Raw genomic sequence first — 22131 nt, 5'->3', positions numbered from 1 at the left:
TTACACATGTAATTATTATATTAGGAAGTACCATCTTTAAGCAAGGAGTATGTAAAATTTCAAGTGCTTAATAAGGTTAATAGTCAGTAGGTGTAGAATTGTTTTTGATGAAAATTATATGTTTTTAATATTCTATTCCTATCCATTGTATGTTTTAGTTCCACTAAAATCATTAGGATGGATGTCTTTATCTGCTTTATTTAGTGTGTCTTAAGCACATAGATCAGAACTTATCACATAGTAAACATTTGGAAAATTTTTGTTGAAAGAGGTAAAGGTGTTGATTGCAGCTGTAATGAATTGCTCTTCAATAACCTAACTGATGATCTGAGATGGGATATAGGATTATGTAGATCAGTTATTGCCAGTGTCTACAGAAGTATATTGAACAGATTTTTGCTGATACTATTGTGATTTCCTGAAAATAGCACTCTGTTTTGCCTCCAAGCAAGCTATGATCTTCACCCTGAACACTCTCTCAGTCTGCTTAGCATTGCTTTTTTACACAGAATTTAGATATTATCTCCTCTAGGAATAGCTCTTCTTAACCATGAAGACTAGGATAATTGACCTTGTATAACATCCAAAAGCACACTGTACTAACTCCAACTTGAATACTCATCATAGAATATTTTCGATGCTAAAATGAAAGCAGGGACTGCACCTTTTTCATCTATGTAAGGATTTCTGGCATCTAGGTCTAGCACCATACCTAGAGCATAATAGATGGCCAGTAAATATTCATAGAATGAATTAACGAACTCATAAGCAAGACATTTTCACTAAAGTCAAGAAGACGGGGATACTCAGTCCTGGCTTGATATCACAATCATTTTCAGTTACATCCCTATAGATATTAATTGAGTAGATTTTGTGCAGAATCCAAGCACAGCTGCTTCATAAGGCTCTACATATAATTTTGATGCACAACCAAGGGTTCATGAACCTTCTGTAATAGGAAATAAATGTATACAAAGATGAGGATGTGCCTAGCTTGTTTAACAGGGTACTGGAAGTCAAGTGAAAGGTTATCTGCTATGTGGAAATTATTTGATACATACCTAATTGCCAGACAGAAGTGGCTCTGCAAAAAACTGATTTAAGTAGATCAACTGATTATGACATTGATAATGTTTTTTAAAAAAATCCTCCTCTCCATAGCATGTGATAAACTAAATGCCAATAAATATTGCTCTTCTCCACATTAAAGTCAAGTCGTTGTAATGAAAATATAATTTTAGTTTTATAATAAATGTATTTTAATAGCTGTGACCACTTATAAATCAGAAATGCCATACTTTTCAAATATCACACTCTCAACTGATGTTTGTTCTTCCCTCGCCGTTCTCAAAGTTGTGATACTGTTTCTGCTTTCGACTTTCAGTTCATATATGCTTTTGATGATATGAGAAAGTTCAGGATTGAGGTTGTTTAATAACTGAGAAAATTAAATGACTCTCTTCTATGTGCAGTCACTATGTTAGATGCCAGGACTACAAAGATGGTTTGCCAGCCTCCATTCTCATGGAGTATGTGTGTTACTAGGAGAGTGCTGGAGTTGGGGATGTGGGCAGGGGCCACATAACACAAGACCATATGGGTATAGTTTTCTGGATAGAATAGATTCATGTGACTAATTTAAAAGTACAGGGAGGCTGCTAAGGTGGCATGGTCAGTGCATACTTTGATATCTATACTTACTAAGTGGTTCCAATTGGTTGCAACTATTGGATCCTCTGACAAATAACCAGGGAAGTAGAGAGCCACGCAGCTTTTTCTGGAATAGCCAACCCACTGTAAAGTCACCTGGGGTTCTCAATGATAATTAGTACAGTTAAGTCACACTTGATACGGAGTTATGGCCATTATAAAGTTGAAAAATATATGAATGAATAATCTTTTTATTTTATAAAGGAGTATGTTAAGCAAACATGTACACATTTATAAAGTCTATTATGAGACAAAGTTGCCTAACATTTTTAAACCTTAAAATGTGATTTTTTTTGTTATTAAACAAATTATAGCATGTTTTAGAACATAAAGTGTAAATAGTGATTTTTGTTTCTGAAGATTAATATGTTGGACCAAGGTCTCTATTTTGATTATATGAGAGAATAAAATATTTATTATAAGCATTTTTAAGTCATAATGATTTCTTTCAGGGAAAGTTATATCAAATGGCGTTTAAAAAACATATCATTAATTGAGTTAGTTATAGTTTAAAATAATATTGATAGGCTGTCAACTCCCAAAGTTTTATTTTTATCCCAAACCTTGCCCCTGAACTTCAGACTCATAGACTCACTCAGCTGCTTATTCAGCTACTTCCAATGGCATTATTAAGTCATCTCAAAATTAGCATGCCCATAACTGAATTGCAGAACTCTCCTCCGGAAATCCATTCCTCTCAGTCTTCCCCGTCTCAGTTAATGGCAACACAATCAGTCATGATGTTTGAGCTAAAAAACTTGGAGTCATCTTTGGCTCGTTTTCTCTCATACTCCACTCTGATCTGCTCTGTCTCCAGAATATATCCATAATCTCACAAAGTTCTTCATCTCTCAGTCCAAGAAAACAATATCAACAAAATTTTACCTCTAGAAGACTGCAGTTGTTTCTCTGCTCTCTGATTCCACTCCAGTGCCCCTAGAGTCTGTTCTCAACACAACAACCACAGTCTTCTGAAAAATTAGTTGGTTGATGTTCCTCTCCCCTTAACTGCCAATGGTTTTCCATCTCATTTGGAACAAAATCCAAGCTTGTTGAAGATCCCACAGGACCTATACAAGCTGCCTTCAACATGCCCTCACTCTTACTTCTCTGACCTCATCTCTTATACCCCTTTTATTTCCTTTGCAGGAGATATATTTGTCTCCTTGCATTTCCACCAATGTCTTGGGTCAACTCCTATCTCAGGTTCTTTGTACTTACTGTACAAAGAACTGCTTACAATGCCATTCTGTAAAAATATCAGGATAGAGGAACAGCTTATGCCTTTCTAGAATTTACCCAAGCATCATCTTCTTATTGAGGCTTTTCGTGTCTTTCTTATTTTATATTAAAATCCATATCTCCTTAACCCTCCCTATACTCATTCACTGATTTATTTTTCTCCTTGGTACTACTCAAATATTTGTCATTTATAAAAAGTAATGACATTTAAATTAAGTGTTGAGATTTTATTTTAAGGCTTAATATAAAATGTAGAATTAGATAATTTTGGAGTACAAATATTGCCTTAAATTGTTTGGGCAGCTTCTAAGCCATATTTACCCAAATAATTCCCATGGCTTTTCATTTCATTTTACCTATTTAGATATAGTCAATAAGACAGTAAAGCACTTTACTTATTTGATAGACACCATACACATTGATCCAGTTGTCTTAAGAGGTTATAGTTGTCTAGAAATGGTAATGGGAGTTTGCACTTTATTTTACTGGTTTAACAGAACAATGAGGCAAGACTTGTAGTTACTTAGAAAGTAGAGGGGAGATGTTCCCAACTGAAGACCTAGACAGCAATTACAGATTAGATATTATCAAGAAAATGTAAACACATGTTGCTATTCAAAGCAAATTCATTTATTATTCCTAATCAACATTAAATCTGGGATTCTGTGTTTTATGGATTTCTTTTAACCACTAGATAGGTCAGAATTAGAATAAATCATGAACATTTGGACGTGAATACAATTGATTTTGATGGGAGTCATGTTTTTCCATTAGTTACACTTCAGAGTATTTTACTATGTATTTTTTTCCCTGATCTTTCCAATTTTGAATTTCACTGTGTAACTGATTTAAAAAAAAACAACAACTGGTATTTTCACGGAGCTCTAAGGAAGTACATTTACATTTGATCATTGGTTTTTATTTTCTGAAATGGTAGTACCAATAGGTTTGTAGGTATTTGGATTGGTAAAATTAACTGTAAAATTCCTAAAACTCTAGGCTCCTGTTTTATATCATCTTCATCCATGGCTTTCTCAATTTGATGTTTTTCTTTGTTTGAATATCAAATACTCATTTTTTCCAAGAAGCATAAGAGACTGCTTCTCAAAAACCTGAGCCTTGAGATGCTTATATTTATTTTATTCTTTTTTTTTTCTGTAGGGAAATATATACTCTAAACATAGGTTTAAAATGGCAAAACATTTAAGTTTATTATAGAACCCCTTGGGGAAAATGTAGTCTAAAACCTTCCCATACCCAGGAATATTTAATGTAAACTATACATCTATAATCTTATATACTTACAATTTACTGATGTAGTCAAGCAGTTCATTTCTCCCATTTTGCACTTGTTTTGACTACAATGGTTAGATCGCAAAATACAGACAAAAAAGTTTGGTAATTTAAGCCAAAAATAGTTGTGTAGAGACTTAGGACACTTAGGTGATTTATATCGACATTATTTGTGCCATATAGGCATTTAAAGATGAGCTTTCACACCTTTTTAAATATGGGAGAATTGAGGTCGATATGTTTTATTTTCTAATACTTCATGTTAGTTTATAATACAAGATTTGTATGTGGCATATGTGGGTTTGAAATAAATGAAGGAATAGTATCAGAGGAAAGACAATAAAATATTAGTTTTTAAAAAAACCTTTTAATAAATAACATGTCAGGGTTAATCTATAGTTATATCAATGTCTATGAGATGCAGAGAAAAAATTATTGAAAAGGAAAAAATTGCAATGATATCAGTGTATTAATGTCAAGTTGTGCTACAGGGTGGTAATGGAACAGTGAACATGATAGCTTAAGCTGTCGAAGTTCCAGGAAGCCTCCTGGGGTTGTATGTCCCTAGAATAACATAAAATCATGCCGGAGAGATTGCTAAGCATTGCATAATCTTCATGGATGATAGCTAATGGACCTTTAGAGATAGAAAACTGTTCAGTCTTCTACTCGACTGTAAAGAGATTTCCCAAGGTAGTCAGAGGAAATGGATAACAGGAATCTAGTGAATTATAGCTCTGGGAAAACACTGGTGGCACTCACTGGGACTGTTAGAGATGTTCAGAAAGGTTAAAATTTTGATGAAATAGTGCTTTCAGGTAATATTTTTATTGAGTGCTTAGACACTATCCTCAGAGATTAAAATGCCTTATCTCATTTAATTCTCAAAATTTGGTTAAGTTGAAGAAACTAACTCTTAGAGGAGTAAGTAGCTTACCCAAAGTTATACAAGTAATAAATACCAAACTTGGGTTAGAAGTTGTGCTGTTCCAACTGCAGAAACTGAGTTGTTAATTGTTTTTTATACACTTGTCATATCCTACATTTTAGATTCTTTATTAAGGGCTCTTATGATTTTGAAATATAGCAGGGTGTTGGTAGTAGTTAAATTATAACAGTCACTTCTCTCTCATTTTTTCTTTTGCCAGTCCTGCATCCCACTACTACATAAACACAGTAGCACTCCTGGTTATTTTATACTTATCTAGAGCAGCAAAGCATTTCGTAACTGGGTGGAAGATGATTTATAACTCTGTGCTTTATTTTGTTTTTATTTCTGTCTATAATGATATGCTTCATGTATGACCTGTGATGTGAGGTACAAGGTGAGGATAAGTGACTCCCTAGTAGTGGGGAAAGCATCTAGCATACTTTAGGAAGGTCACTTCAGACCTGTGTTCTTGCCATACCTGAATCAAATGGAAACAACCAGACTTGTCAAGGTCTTCAGGGTGCTGTTTGTAAAGGTCACTTTCAACCCTTTTTTTTCTGAGACTAATAAGAAAGAAGCTTCAACTCTGAGGCAGTATGTGGCTGCCCATTTACTCACTTATTCATTCATTCATTAAACATATTTCTCTTGATTTTTTATTGTGTGTCAGCCGCTATGTTATTTATGAATACTGCAGTGAACGTCAATAGTGCTGATGTTTGCTGTCAGAGGGTTTACAATCTATCAGGGGAGGCAGGCATTAACCAATAAATTACAAGCTTAGCAAAAAGAGAGAGAGAGAAAGAAATTAGTGGCATAAGTATGTAACAGGGAAATCAAGACCATAATTTAGACATACACCGTGGCTGAGAGCACACAACCTAGAGTGAAAATGAGATAATTAAGCAAACAAACAAAATAGAGCATGGAGTTAACCAAGGGGGTATATGGGGCACTTGGGATCATATGAAAGGGTCACATAACCCAGCCTGGGAGGGATAAGAAATGATTTCCTGAAGAAAGTCATGGCTAGGTTGATATCAAAAGATTGATTAGGTCTGAGTTCACCAGGTTTCAACCCCAGCTACCCATTAGGCTCATCTGGGAAATGTTTAAAACATGTGAATGCCTGGGCCCCATGCCAACCCAGACATCTATATGTTTTAAAAGCTTGCCAGGAGATTCTACTGACAGTTAGGGTTGAAAAAAACAGTCAACTATCCTTAGTCAATTGATGAAGGATTGAAAAAAATCTCCAACAAAGGGAATACAGTAAATTTTAGAAACTGAAAGAAGTTTATTTCAGCTGAACCATAAAATTTGGGGTTGAGGGAGCACATAGGAGTTAGTGTAGATGTCTCACTTGGAGTTTGTGGCTGTGAGTGTTCATGGCGGAGATGTGATTTTTCTCAAGAAGTCCTCAGCAGCCATGATGCCCCCAGGGAGACTTTGAACATCTAAATTTATTCCGTATTGATGTCTTGTCAGGACATGACTAGTTCCATTTTCTTGAACTCTGTACTGTCTTGTATCTGTGCTGTCATATTTGATATTCCTATCACCTTCCTCTTCATTGATGAATCTATCATTCAAGACTCAGCTTAAAAGAACCACATGGTAGATATTTTAGCCTTTGTGGGCCACATGGTCTCTGTCAGCTACAGAGCTCTGTCGTTGTAGTGCAAAAGCAGCTATGGACAATATATAAATGAATGGCTGTAGCTGTATTTACAATAAAAACCTTATTTGTGGAGACTGAAATTTAAATTTCATGTAATTTTCGTGTGTCATAAAATATTATGCTTCTTTTAATTTTTTTTCAACCGTGCAAAAATGTAGAAACATTCTTATTTCGTGTACCATACAAAAATAGACAGCAGGAGGTCTTAAACCATAAGCATAGTTTTCCCAGCCACTGTTCTAAGGCATTGTTACAAATACCAACTTAGTTCTCACAAAAACTCTAATAGGTAGATATTTTTTATTATTCTCGTTATACAGATGTGGAAACTGAGGCACAAAACAGTAAAGTAGCGTGCCCAAATCACACAGATGCTAAGTGCCAGAGGTGGGATTCAAACCAGTCTGGCTTTCCAACACTGTGCATCGCTGCTTTATCCTACTTACTGGTCATGGGAGTACGTGAAGAAGTTTAAAGGAGGAATTAATTAGAGACTAAACAGTCAAAGCATTGGGTGACCTTACAACAATAATTTAAGTAGACGCTGGAGGCATGAAGGAGAAAGGATTAAAGACCTGGGATAGACTAATCAATGAATGAATGGAGGTGTTTAAGAGATCAACAGAACACAATAGGAAAGACATATTAGGCCCTCACAAATTTTCATTTCAAGACCAGAGAGCCCCATGGACTTCAGAGGAAGTTGCTTTTATATGTTTCACATGATTGTGTTTCACGTTTAAATGATATTTTATATAGTCTGTGTGTGCGTGTGTGTGTGTGTGTATACCTGTTCTCTTCTAGTTTTGGAAAAAAGTCAAGTGTAGGCAAATAATTAAAAACCAAGTGTGAAAAGCACTATCACAGAGGTGAGTATTTCTAACCCAGCTTTGGGAGATAGGGAATGCTTTCAGGAAGAGATTGCACATTATTTCTTGTACTTATTCCTCAGAACAGGATTTATGAAAGCTCAGAGACAGGAGGAGGAACATGGTGGGTAGTCTGTGAAGTCTGAGTCCAGTATGGCTAGAGCACTGAGTGAGGAAAGAATTAAGGGGTAATGAGATACAAGGATGGAGATGCAGTAGCATGGAACTGGAAGAATATGTGAGTGTGTCCAGATCATTAAGATTTTATATGCAAGGTATGTGCGTACCATCTGGAAGTTAGTTGGGTTCTCGGAAGGAATTTAAGCAAAATGACTTGAGGCGTGGAGCTTTGGAAGCTCATTCAAGCTGTGGTATGCAGATTGATGAGAAAAGGCATTGAAACCAATTAAATGGCTATTGTCGTAATGCACTGAGTCTGCTATCCTATTTTCCCATTTAATAAACAAAAAAATATGCAATAAAAGGCAGGAAAAATATTATTGAACAAATATTGTGCTGACTGGATACTTCTGAAATGAGAATCATAATCTGTGCCATAAGGATTGGCGACATAGAAACAATTAAAATATTAGGGACATTTAGGAATTGCTTTGAATATCAAAATTAGTTTTTTAGATATATCGAGTTAAGCTATAATAAATTACTGCTTTTAATCTTTAAACTGTTGAAGTTCAGTTAATAAAATATGAAGAATAGTTCCCCCCGTGTGTGTGTGTGTGTGTGTGTGTGTGTGTGTGTGTGTGTATAAAACCATCGAACCCATGTTATGAAAATTTGTTAAATGCTATAATTATGATATCAAATAAGAGGCAGATTTCAAAGTGACTTAATTTATTACTTAGTTTACTTGAAAGGAAAAATCTTTAAGACTTGGTTAACTGAGTTTTACAGTTTTGTAACTTTATATGACTTTTTAGAAAAAAAACTATTTGCAATCTTTATTATATATCCCTATTTCTTGATTGTTTTCTGTAGAGTGAATTTTTATTTCGTATCATATGTCTCTACATAGAACTTTGTTTAGTCTTTAAAAATAGAGCGCTTATTTTGAATCCTGTAGAGGGAGTGTGTTTTTATCACATTGCTTTCAAAGTAGGAACTAACAAATGTGACAAAACCTGTGCTCCTGGAAAAGGTCATCCTGTTAAAAGATAGTTTGGAGAGAAGGAAAGGTGTGGTCCATTTTATGTATTATTTACTGATATGGAGTTGGGGCTGTGACCATGGGGCTGCAACCTTTTCTTTACAGAAGGATTACAGCCTTCATAGCTGTGTTCTTGTGGATCCTGGAGTCTTTACCCTATTCAGATGTACTTTTGCTAATGGCTTCAGAGCAAGAAGATAAGATAAAATAAGCAGATAAGATGCTGTGCTTTTAGAAACAGTCTCCTTCAGAGTAATTTATCCCTGAAGTGTGAATTTAGTTTAATTTAAAGCAAATATAAACATCAGGAATCAATGAACTGGCTCAAGATAATCTTATATATTATATTTATGTTTTAAGTTACTTTTCACAGTGTTTTTATTTATGGGCTATAGCAATGAAGGTGATGAAGTGGAATGAACCTAGATTTGACTTTGCACAGACTTTAGGAGTATCCATAGTTTGCTTTCTGGTTCTCAATTCCTTCATCTGCACAATGGGGATAAGAACACACGGCCTGCAAAGTTTTTGACGGTTAATGCTAGGAAGAACTTAGCCCAAGGACTGTCACATGTTAGGCTCTCTGGGCCTGGCAGTTAATATAGTTATTATTTTCTTAGCTTTATGATAAGAGAAAAAAAGAATGTAAAAATAGTCAGGTATCCTATTGGCCTAAAAAAATTGGCCATTGAAAGCAGGAGTCCTGCAAAAAATGTTCTTGAAAGTTGTTATTATTCTTTTAAATATTCCAAGGCTGAATTAAATGGGATCATATTTGATAGGGTTAATGATCCCTTCAATATGTCTGATTTCCATAAAAAAAGGTTTTTTTTTTCTTTTTAATTATTTGGAATGATGTGTAGTCTACTGGATAATATGTTGATTTTCATTCAGAAGGTTGATGAAATAGGTAGACAGTCGTTATTATTAAAGTACGTTTGTTATAAGGTAAAAGGCAAATTATATAAAGCTTCATTCACATATGTTTGTACATATAGAAGTTAATATGCCTAAAATTTAATTAACTGAGGAAGTGACCAGATGCACGTTTCTCACGTACTCATTCGATCATCCATTCATACATTCTATAACTAACTCTACTTATTATAACAAAAGTATTAATTGACATTGTAATTTTCAAAGAACACCACTCTATTGCAGGTCACTGTCTATTTTGTGGAGTGTGATAAACTTAGCTGATGGTAGTTCCTGATTTTACACTCAGTCCCTTTTTCATTCTAAGTCCTCCCAGAAATAGTGTACTTATAAAACCCAACATATTTTGAAATTTGGTGGCAATTCTATTTTTTTTTAACTAAGAACTGAAACTTTTCAAATCAATAATATTGGTCTCACTTTCAGCCAGAAGTGATCTCTTTTCCTTCTAAACAAAAGAGTACTGTGTGTATCTGTATAAAACTATAGATACTGCCTCCTATGTAATTATTGGGGCCTCCTTAATTAGAATCTAAATACTTGCAGTCAGGACTATGTTTCAGACATGCTCAGTGATGCATTAGCTAACACATGGCCTTCTCTGAATATTTTTATTTTTGAATAAAATAAAAATTCAATAGAGTATAAGTGTATTGAGTAATATGGAGTCCTAAGTCTGTTTTTATAACAATACTTACACCACATCATTCATGTTTTGACTTGCTTAGTGAATTATGCAGATATTTAGTTGTGGACCAGGGAATTCGAGGGTCTAAAAAATCGTTTGTCCTTTTATGTCTGGTTTATTTCATGTAGCATAACGTTTCAAAGGTTCCATGTGGTAGCATGTATCAGAACTTCATTCCTTTTTTGGTTGAATCATATTCTATTGTATGTATATTATCACATTTTGTTAATCTGTTCACATACTGATCGAAACTTTGGTTGTTTTCACCTTTTGGCTATTGTGAATAATGTTGCAATGAACATTCTCATACAGGTGCCTGTTTTAAGCCCCGACTTTCCATTTGCTTAAGTATATACCTAGGAGTGGCATTGCTTGGGCATATGGTACGTCTGTGTTTAGCACTTTGACAGATATTATCTGATTCCACTTATATGAAATTTCTAGAATAGGAAACTTCATAGAGATGGAGAGTAGATTATCAGTCATCAGAGCCAGGGCAGAGGAGGGGAGTAGGGAGTTATCACCTAATGGTTAAACAGTTTCTATTTGGGGTAATGAAAAAAGTTTTGGAAATAGATTTTGGTAATGGTTACATAGCATTGTGAATGTAATTATGCTACTAAATTGTATACTTTAAAATGGTTAAAATGGCAAAATTTATGTTGTGTATATTTTACCACAATTAGAAAATGAATAGTTTAAGAAGTGTAATATACCAGAACTAATAAATTGCATACTTGAAATGGGTGAATTGCATGGTATGTGAGTTATATTCCAATAAAGCTGTGTGAAACATCAAGTTTATCCAAAAGGATTACACTTGCAAAGGGAAAGTTTAAGGTTCCAAACTTATTTTATGTTGACCGCTTCATGGTAGCAGGAGGTAGCTGGAACGGATTGGAATGGGAAATTTATGCTTCTGCCAATTTATGCTTCTAGCCCTGTGTTAGACACCCTAGGGCTACATAAAAGGGGAAAAAAAATTACTTATCTCCAGGGACTTTAAATCTAAATCATAAGGCATGAAGCAGTGTACATGAAGTTACTCTGGCAAATGTAGAGGATTAAGAACAAGAAATTATGCATAGACACATACATGCATGCACATTTACAAAGGCACACACAAATACACAGATATATACATATACTTTGTAAATAACTAACATAGGAAAGCACTCAAAACTAGAGCATTATATTTGTTACCTATTCTTTTAAACATCTTTTAACTTATCTTTGGGTATACAATATGGCTTAGTAACTGCACATTTTACAATATTTATATATAACATTTATTGTGAATTTGAATCTTCAGAATCACCTTTGTTTAGATTATGAATAGTTGAATAGTAAATCTGTTAGAAATTAATGGAATATATACAGATGCTGGCTTTTTCAACATCTCTTTGCTTCTGTGTAATTTGATTTCTGATTTGAGATATTTTGACTTTGAGAATGTTACAGTTTATATTTTACTTGCTGCTCCACTCCTTAGCCCCCCACCTAAATGTTAGAGAAGCATGGCAAAAGATAAATAGATTTGAGACGTAGGACTATAAACTATTTCCTCTGTTTAAAAAATACTCATATTTATATTAGATTATTTGTTCAATTACGTTTTCCTATTTTTAACTTATTTTTCAGCTGCTCCAGTTGATGTACTAAAAGCTCTAGATTTTCACAGTTCTCCAGAGGGAATATCAAAAACAATGGGCTTTTGCACAAACAGAAAGAATTCAAAAGGTTCAGATACTGCTTACAGAGTTTCAAAGCAAGCACAACTCAGTGCCCCAACAAAACAGTTATTTTCAGGTATGTTCTCTTTATTACTACAACTACTGCTGCTTTGCTAATTATTATTATCCCCTTTTATTATGCTATATAATGCACAATTATGGGGGGATTTTTCATAATAGTTTGAAAAATACTCAGTGAATATTTTCTTTCTGTCCATGAAAACACTAAATGACCTAATAGTGCTAATTATCTAGAAATCATGATAATGTAGGGAAAGGGAGTTGAGTAGTGAAATGACAATTTCTGAGTGTCACATTTTCTAAGCAGGTAACTTGTTATGAGTACTTGCCTGCTATTGGATACATGTTGATTATTTTTTGTTACAACTGCACTAAGTTGAGTGGCCTTGTTCCTATTTAACAGAAGAAATTGAGTTTCACTGAGACTCTCTGATTTGTCCAAATTACAGGAGGCCAATATTTAATGCAGGGTTTGTCTGTTGCCAAGGCCAATATTGTCTGTATTATCAAGTATCCCTTTTTGGTGTTTTGGGATCTTTTCAGAAACAATTTATCATTTAAATTCTTCATATTATCCTCTACTGTCTTCACCTGAAGGAATTTGAGTTCCCTATTTTCACATAAAACTGTTTTCTAACAATAGAAAAATTATAAATCAAGGGACTAAAAATTAACAAAACAAGAAAGCATATTTTTTGGGAAAGAACATTTTAAAATATTTTTGAAAATACATTTATTTTGATAAATCATTGGTTCTTCCAAAATATTTCCTGTTTTGCAATAATTTGTGGTGGACAAAAGTAAACTGCAAATATAAAGACTATTAATGCACAATTTTTCTGACAAACTAAAATTAAAATGGTTATTAAATCCATGAAATATTTTTCAAATCAAATGTGAAAGTTGTTTGTTTGTTTTTATTAATTAATTAATTTATTTATTTATATTTGGCTGCGTTGGGTCTTCGTTTCTGTGCAAGGGCTCTCTCCAGTTGTGGCAAGCGGGGGCCACTCTTCATCGCGGCGCGCGAGCATCTTACTATCGCGGCCTCTCTTGTCGCAGAGCACAGGCTCCAGACGCGCAGGCTCAGTAGTTGTGGCTCACGGGCCTAGTTGCTCCGCGGCACGTGGGATCCTCCCAGACCAGGGCTCGAACCCGTGTCCCCTGCATCAGCAGGGGGATTCTCAACCACTGCGCCACCAGGGAAGCCCAAATGTGAAAGTTTTAAACAGTAAAAACTAAGCTGCTTTTCTATTTATTTGCACTCTAATGCAGAAATAGGAAAAGGATGGGAATTTTCAAGAGAGAAAAAAATAGATTACTGGAAATGCTGTAGAAATACTGAAGAACTTAGTTTATAATATTTTATATTTGGCTTATCATCTCAGGGCAGTTTTTCTGTCCTCCAGTGTGGTAGTTATTTTGATTATTTCTGTTGTTTTATCTTGGAAAAAGAATACAACCTATGTCTCTAGGATCTCCTTCCATGTCAGTTAACAGAATATATCAACATTTTTCCCTCTTCTCAAAACATTGTGTCTTAGGTATGTGATTCTAATAATGAGTAGTTCAGATAGGAAGAGATATCTATGGTAAAGACCTCATTTTTTCCCCGTGCAAATGATTATAGGCTTATCTTCCTAGAGGATAGAGCTTCTTGTCAAATAATACTAAAGGGCATTTAATAAAAATTACCAATGACACATTCACCATTAAAAAAATCTGAACAGTGAAAATGTGAATAATATTCTCTATAAAAAATAGTAAAAACTATCTTTGAAAATTTATTTGGAATATTTTTTCTTCCATTACTAAAACACAAAATAGCAGCTTCTTTCCAATGAATAAAGTAAGCAGTATCATTGGAAACTTCAATATTGGGGTGGGGATAAGGGTTTTCAGATTGTCATAATACTCTGTAGAATTAAGGTATATGTCCTCCAAAGTCCCAATCTGAGACCTTGAATTTAAATATCTGAGAGCTCTGTGCCTGTGAACTGAATAGAAGCTGTAATTTGCAAATTCTATCTGGCCTCTTTAGAACACCTGCTGTAGGACGGATGCTATGCAAGAAACTGTGTATATTGATCTTTACGTTCATAACCACCTGGAAAGGGGAATATTTAAACCCAAATTATAGATTAAGAGTTAGAAAAGTGAAGTATTTGAATATAATCACAGAACCTGTGGATGATGTGAAGCTGAGAGACAGTTTGGGGTTTTTTTAGACTAAAGTGGGCTTTCCTCACTATGCCAAATGACCTTCACTCCTCACTTTAAAAACCCTACCAACCACTAAGCTACATCAGAAAGAGATTTTATTTAAACGGAGACATACTCTGCATGGAAATATATTGACCACAAGTTAAAAATTAAAATCATATAATAAAGTTATTGTGCTTTTTTCATATCGAATGTATTCATGGATGCAGTATCTGTTGATGTTAAAAGCCCATTTTAAGAATCACTATTGAGGGCTCCCCTGGTGGTGCAGTGGTTGAGAATCTGCCTGCCAATGCAGGGGACACGGCTTCGAGCCCTGCTCTGGGAAGATCCCACATGCCATGGAGCAACTGGGCCCGTGAGCCACAATTATTGAGCCTGCGCGTCTGGAGCCTGTGCTCCACAACAAGAGAGGCCGCGATGGCGAGAGGCCTGCGCACCGCGATGAAGAGTGACCCCCGCTCGCCGCAACTAGAGAAAGCCCTCGCACAGAAACGAAGACCCAACACAGCCATAAATAAATAAAATCCCAATGCTCAGTCTAAAAAAAAAAAAATCACTATTGAATCTGATATACTCAGAGGGAATTATGAGTATTATCACATGTATAGGATTTATGTATACACACTTATTAAAGGTAGTAGTAACATTTTTTCTTTAACAGCAGTCATTTAACAGAGAGGATGCTTTATTGTTAGTTTGTAGTTATAGATTTCAAAACATATTATTTAAGTTGCAAAATTCCACATTTTATCTGTATCATATATACTGATCACTACTATTTTAGATAAAATTTCACATCTTAAGTGGTTGACTTTGTGCTGTTGAACTTATCTCATAGTGAATTCTCTCTGATAAATTTAGTTGGTTATGAACAACTTTGATTAGTATCTAATAGGGAGGAATCTAAGGTAGGTGTCTAGGTTATACTGTGAACATTTTGACATCGTCATGATTTTTTAGACAACTAAATTTTCTTTTTTAAAGGTCATAGTGTAAAGATTATAATTAAAACCTTATTGCTTAATTTTAAATTGGGAAATACTTCCATAATTGAAAGATTTTACGCAGTGTAGTTTGAAATTGACAATTTTCAAAAGTTGTGTTATATAAATTGGATGATTAATTAAAATTTGTTACAACTTATTTAGCCTTATATGAATATACTATTTTCTGAAATTCCTCTTTTTCTAAATGTCTCTATGTAGATCTTATTTCATAATATTTTTGCAAAAATGAAAAAGATATTGTTTTCTCCACCTCATAATATTTTAGCATCATTTTTCAATGTATGAGATATTTGAAAATTGAGGTATTTAGGGAAAGAAGTCCTATAATTCTCAACATTTTGAGCTATTCATTTGAAGAAAACACTTATTTGCTGTGGAGCTTCCTCAATAATAAGCTGAATTACCTAGATTTTTATTTGTAGTGTAAGCAGCTAAAAGGTGTTTTTGTTAATTGATGTGTTTTATTACCTTTCAATTTTATATACATGATTATTTTTCTCTATTGATTTTCATGAATATAAAATTGGATATATCTGTGACACAAATCTAATCAAACAAAACTTTCTCTCTCCCTCTCTCTCTCTCTCTATATATATATCTTTTTTTTTTTTTTGCCATGAAAGCAAGGCTTTTATGATATATTTGTGATATAGTGAAGTTGTATTATTGGTAAGTTATTTTAAAAATTAAAATTGAGAATTTTAAATAAACGCTTTTTAGTTTGGAAATATCTATCTAGATTCTAGATAGATAGATTAGAACCAAATAGTTAACATCAATTGGCTGTTTTCTTTGTGACCTATTCTTATTTACTTTCCACAACATTTTAAATAATTTCCATTTCATAAGACATCTTTCCACTACATTAAGTGGCTGCATAGATTTCCACTATATAAATGTTTTGTATTTTATTTAACCAGTCCCAACCATTACAGGTGATTTTAACATTTTATGATTATAAATAGTGTTCTGATGAATTGACTTAACATAATATCTTTACATATAAGCATCCTTATCACCTCTGTAAATTCTTAGAAGTAAAATTGCTAGTCTCCTACAGTTTTTTTAATTTGAATCCAAGGCAGTCATATTCATATATTTTTATGATTTTATACTACTATACATAATAGAATATGGAATGAATGGACTGAATATGGAATCTCTTGGTGTTGGCCCAGATATCATTGATTTCATATGCACATATACACCAGTTTTGCATATGGAAAACTTTTTAATTTAAATAATCTCATCCTTCAAATAACAATGCCTGCTTTACTTTTGTCCCAGGGTAGTAAAAGGATTAAATAAGATATATATGTAAAACTGTTTTTGAAAAATAGAACCCACGATTTTATATGCAGTGTTTTTATAAAAAAATATACAATAGTCATTGCTTAACTACCTGAGTAACCATTTAATTTATATATTTATTTAATAAATGCTTACTAAGAACTTGTGTAGATATGGCCCAATGCTGGATATTTGGGATATGATGATGAGAGGGAAAAGAAAACAAACAAACAAACAAACAACTTCCTTCTTGCATTTAGAATCAAATTAACCAAGTATCTAAAAGTTCTGACTTATAATGACATAAGCTTTTTATTAGTGAAACTTCATTGTGTGATAGGAAAAACTGCTCCGAAACTCTTTAGCTTTTGAAGAGATGACTAAAAGTGTACCTTCATATGTTGTGTCCTTACAATGGCACTTTAAAGAGAGGATAGATGGCCACAGATTAGATAAGGGCAGAAAATACAAATCTTACACCAGAATTTCTACTTAAGTGTTTTAAAAGTGCTTATTGTGTGTTTGATATTGAACTGGCACGATCTTGGCACTGGCATGATCTTGTTTTCTAACCATGAATTAAATTTTACATAATACTTGTGCTTTAAATGAGTGGTGGTAAAGTTTGAATACAGCTTCAACAATTGTTGCAGACAAAGATTAATAGAATCCCTTCTCCGTTGGTTTTTAAATTTGTATTGTTATTACTGTTTGAACTTTGGTTACTTGTTAAGGCCACTTAGTAAGCTCAAAAATAATAAGGTGATCAAGGAATAATTTGGAAATTTAGAATTTTTGACTCTTTGGCATTTTCTTCCCAGGAGGAACTTTTCCAGAGGATTTTTCAATATTATTTACAGTAAAACCCAAAAAAGGAATTCAGTCTTTCCTTTTATCTATATATAATGAGCATGGTATTCAGCAAATCGGTGTGGAGGTTGGGAGATCACCTGTTTTCCTGTATGAAGACCACACTGGAAAACCTGCCCCAGAAGACTACCCCCTCTTTAGAACTGTTAACATCGCAGATGGAAAGTAAGTAACACAATAATCCAATGTTTTAGCTGTGTTGAAAACAATTCTTTCATTTGATCATTCAACAGATATTTATAAAGTGTGATGCAGGTTTTCTAGGGAGTGGTGATATAGAAATGAACAAAACAATAAAATACCTAATCATACATAGTTTACAGTCTGGGTAGACACATAATGAACGATAAAAAAACTTACTAATAAATAGTTTATCAGATGGTGATAAGTGAGAGAGCGAGAGAAATATAGCAGTGAAGAGAATAGGGGATGATGGTGGGGAGTGCAGTTTTAAGGAGTGAGGTCAAGGATAGTCTCACTAAGAAGGTGACATGTGCAGGAGGTGGGGTGCATGCCATGCTGATAATTAAAAGCATACTATTCCAGATGGAGGAAAAGCAAATACACAACCTCTGATTCTGGGTGTGGCTGATTTGGTCTAAGCAACATCAAGGATGCCAGTGTGGCAGAAACAGTGTGGGATGATGAGGATGGAGAATCAGTGGGAGGCCAAATGGTATAACACATTGTAGGTGGTTGTAAACACTTTGGATTTTATTCTAAGTGAAATAGGAAGTCACTGTAGACTTTTTGAGCAGAAGAATGAGATGATTTGACTTCCTTTACCAATCATGTTAATATTGACAATCATAGGAAGCTTTATATAGCACTCGATATGTGCTACGTTCTGTTCTGAACACTTTATACATAGTCAACTCATTTAATTTTTCATGACTCTTGGAAGAAAATAACATTAATAAACCCATTTTACGGATAAGGGAAGTGAGGCACTGGGAGTTTAAGTGACATATATTTGAAAAGTGGCAGAGATAGGGTTTGAACTCAGGTAGTCGCACTTTCCAGTAACAACCTCACTCTTCTCAAAATCATGCTGAATTCTGAATTCTGTGTTGTGAATATTGCCTATCACTTAGGGAGCAGCTAAAGACAAATAAATGTTTATTAAATTTACTCGGTATTTTATTGCTGAATTCAGGCTACTGAAAAAAAGATTATCGGAAATATGACATTTGGTTGTAGACATGAGAAAGAAATAGCTGTTCAGGTGGAAAAAAAAATTCACACTCAGACTATCATTGTCAGGACCATGGAAAAACCTTCATCTCTGTGCAGGGAAAACGGCTTTCATGAGTAATTTACATCATTATCCTTAATAATTCATATGAAAAGTGATGATAGTTCTATGAATGAAAATACATCAGGGGCAAGAATGTAGAGTGTACTCTTTTAGACAGAGCAGTCCTCTTTGGCATAGTTGCATTGAGCAAAGACATATTGGAAGTGAGAGAGTGGGCACGTGGGGATATGGAGGAGAGCATTCCTGGCAGAGTGAAGAATATGTGAAAGGAACAAGAAAGAGGCAGCGGTGGCTGGGTTACTGGGAATCAGAAAGCAAAAATTGGGACATGAGATCAGAGACGGCCAGGGCGAGGCAAAGTAAGGACTTCAGTTTTTATTGAGAGTATTATATTAGTTTATAGCAAGATAGAAACTTCATCTGACTTATTTTTTGAAATGGTCACTCTGGTTGCATCAGAGTGGAAGCAGGGACCAGTCAGGAGTCTAGGTGAGAGGCATGGGTACTTGGACAAAGTTGTGAGCCTTTGAATTCTGCGTATACTGTGAATATAGGATTGACAGATTTTCTGATGATATGAATGTGTAGTATAAGAGAAAGAGAATAATTAAGAATGACTCCAAAACTTCGGGTTAATTTAATATTTTGAATATTATATGTGATACCATGATTATTACATTATTATCAGAGCTTAAATTAATTCAACAAAAATATCAAGTTTAGAGTCCTAATCAGCTTTCGACAATTGAAATAAATCATTTTTATTTCCTGTTAATGAAAAGCACGTACCCACAAGAGTAGAGATGATTTAATTTAAGACACAGGCTTCTTGGCAGAAACATGTGTAAATTTTACTCTCACAGTATTAAGTGCCTCCTAATGTAAATTTTTGCTCAATTCAAACCAAGCCTATAGATGCCTATGCTAGTTGAAAGTGCTACGGAAAGACGAAAGATTAAGCGTACATGGAAATATACTTGGTCCTCATCAGTAGCCATGCCAAGTCACATGAAACAGACATGTTAGAAAGGCTCCTGCAACTTTCTGGGTACTTTATTTTATGGATCTAGTCCTAGAAACTTCTGGAGTATTAATTTAGCACTTTCCGTTTGGAAAAAGAAAAAGAGTGGCTTGCAAAATCCAAGTGCGTTTCACTTAGTTGTTTATGTTAGCACCAGATACTGTTAATAAAACCCACCATTTTACAGTATGATTAGGGTATTTATGTTTCCAGAGGGCTGGCCACGTCTCCCCCCAGGTCTGTCATCACTGCCCTGAATTAGCTGGAGCAGTGGCTTCAGAGTGAATTGAGACCCACTCCACACATGCGTTGACTATGCTTTCTTTCAATGTTCCCACTTCCTGCCAACCCTGGAAAGAAGGAGAGATATTGTGTCTCAGTCTTGGATCCGGCCCACACTAGTGATCTATAACTGTCTTGAAACTGAAGTGGAAAAAGACAACGAAAGCACTTGAAATAAATGTGCCTAAAGACAGAGAAGCACATTGTGTCTTGCAATTAGAACGTTCAGTTGTTCCAGATGGAGCGTTCATTCAATTAGCAGACATACCCTTTTACAGTCTATCTCAGGGGATCTCTCAAGCAGAATTTTTTTAAGTGGAATTCCATTTTGGAAGAAAGCATTTACGTACATAGAAACTATTAATTACTCCATATCCCGCCCCTAATCTCTATCAAATACCGTCATCAGGACATGGTGAGATTAAGCTTTTGTTACAACACAAAGTGAAGCAAAGGATGGTCTCTTCCTTATCAGCATAGACAGCCAATCCTGCTGTGCATCCTACAGTGCTTGTGTGTCTTTTTGAGTGCCTAGCACTGTTCTGGCTTAATAGTAAATAGTCACCTGTTAACTGGTTAATAAATGAGCCTACATTTTGTATACTTTCAGATTACGTGTATAATTTAAAATACATTGTATTTTAACGTGAATAATGGTCTGGCAACATCTTTGGAACTTAGAAAAGAATTACTTGGCTTTTTAAGGTGGCACCGGGTAGCAATCAGCGTGGAGAAGAAAACCGTGACCATGATTGTTGATTGTAAGATGAAAACCACAAAACCACTTGACAGAAGTGAGAGAGCAATCGTTGACACCAGTGGAATTACAGTTTTTGGAACAAGAATTTTGGATGAAGAAGTTTTTGAGGTAAATCAAACTTTATTTTAAGCTGAATATTATTAAATCAGATGAAGTGAGTTGACAGTAACAATCAATATATGCTATAAAGCAAAGTTGTAAACTCTAAAGGGTGACCTACTTTCTTCCCCCGTGGGTGTAGCAGTGATGTTTTCTATTGTTCAGTAAGAGAATGAGTAGACAATGGTGACTGTAACGCCTGGGAAACTTTAACAGAGATTGGTTGATTTAAACACAGGCATGCTATTCTCCTGGGAAGAGCAAATGACTTTCCTCTTAGTACTTTGTATTATTTTCTTTGGAGAAAAGAACATTTTCTTCACTTCCTCCTCTCAGAGATTAATTTAGTGAAATGTACAAGTCTGATATTTTGCCTTTCTCTGTTCTTTGTGAATGTTTCCAAGGTAAAATAGAGACACTGCAAAAGATGAACTGTAGTTTTTAAAAATCACTATTTTAATAATGTGAAGGTCATGGTAAAAAGCTCCTTTCCAATTATAATTTGCCAGTTACGATAATCACATTCTTTCTTTTAATTCTTCAATCACTGGACCTGGTAACTCTTGCTTTAATTTTCATTTAGTCAATCATTAACAGAACAAACAGACCAGACCCCATGAAGGGATGCACTCCTGAGATATTAGTCATTACTGTGATGATTGTTTTTATACAGTTTCTGAATAATTTATTTTTCAAAGTGTAACAAAGTAAAGCTGTGTAATATATTATGGATTAATAGACAAGTTTTACATGGAAGATTTGCTGTATTCTGTTGAAATGTGTGTATATATATATATTTATATATATACACACACAGATATGTACACATAGAGATGTACACACACACACACACACAGTATGTATTTTCAAAAAAAGCAAAATGTAAATTCAGAGGGTCAGTAGAATATTGTGTCCCTGTACTTAGTTATATAATCTATGGCATAATTTTAAGTATAATTAATATTTGTGACATTTTCAGATTATTTGGGATTCTATTTGTTTTTGAGTTTCTGCATTAGTATGTACCTAAGCCTTTGACTCTAAACAAA

General features: G+C 34.4%; 1 protein-coding gene across 2 annotated transcripts in view; it reads left to right on the top strand.

Annotated features, from left to right (window-relative positions):
- The window catches only part of COL11A1 (collagen type XI alpha 1 chain), a 208656-nt gene that overhangs the window by 8943 nt on the left and 177582 nt on the right, over nucleotides 1-22131 (top strand). For both annotated transcript variants that reach the window (XM_068540413.1, XM_068540414.1), the window contains exons 2-4: nucleotides 12157-12324; nucleotides 17614-17827; nucleotides 20929-21091. In XM_068540413.1, the coding sequence (XP_068396514.1) occupies nucleotides 12157-12324; nucleotides 17614-17827; nucleotides 20929-21091 (545 nt within the window). The remainder of the gene's footprint in view (nucleotides 1-12156; nucleotides 12325-17613; nucleotides 17828-20928; nucleotides 21092-22131) is intronic.

Source organism: Eschrichtius robustus, chromosome 3 (genome assembly GCF_028021215.1).
Source record: "Eschrichtius robustus isolate mEscRob2 chromosome 3, mEscRob2.pri, whole genome shotgun sequence".
NCBI lineage: Eukaryota > Metazoa > Chordata > Mammalia > Artiodactyla > Eschrichtiidae > Eschrichtius > Eschrichtius robustus.
Note: the sequence above shows the minus strand (reverse complement) of the source record. Positions and strands in the feature narration are given on the sequence as shown.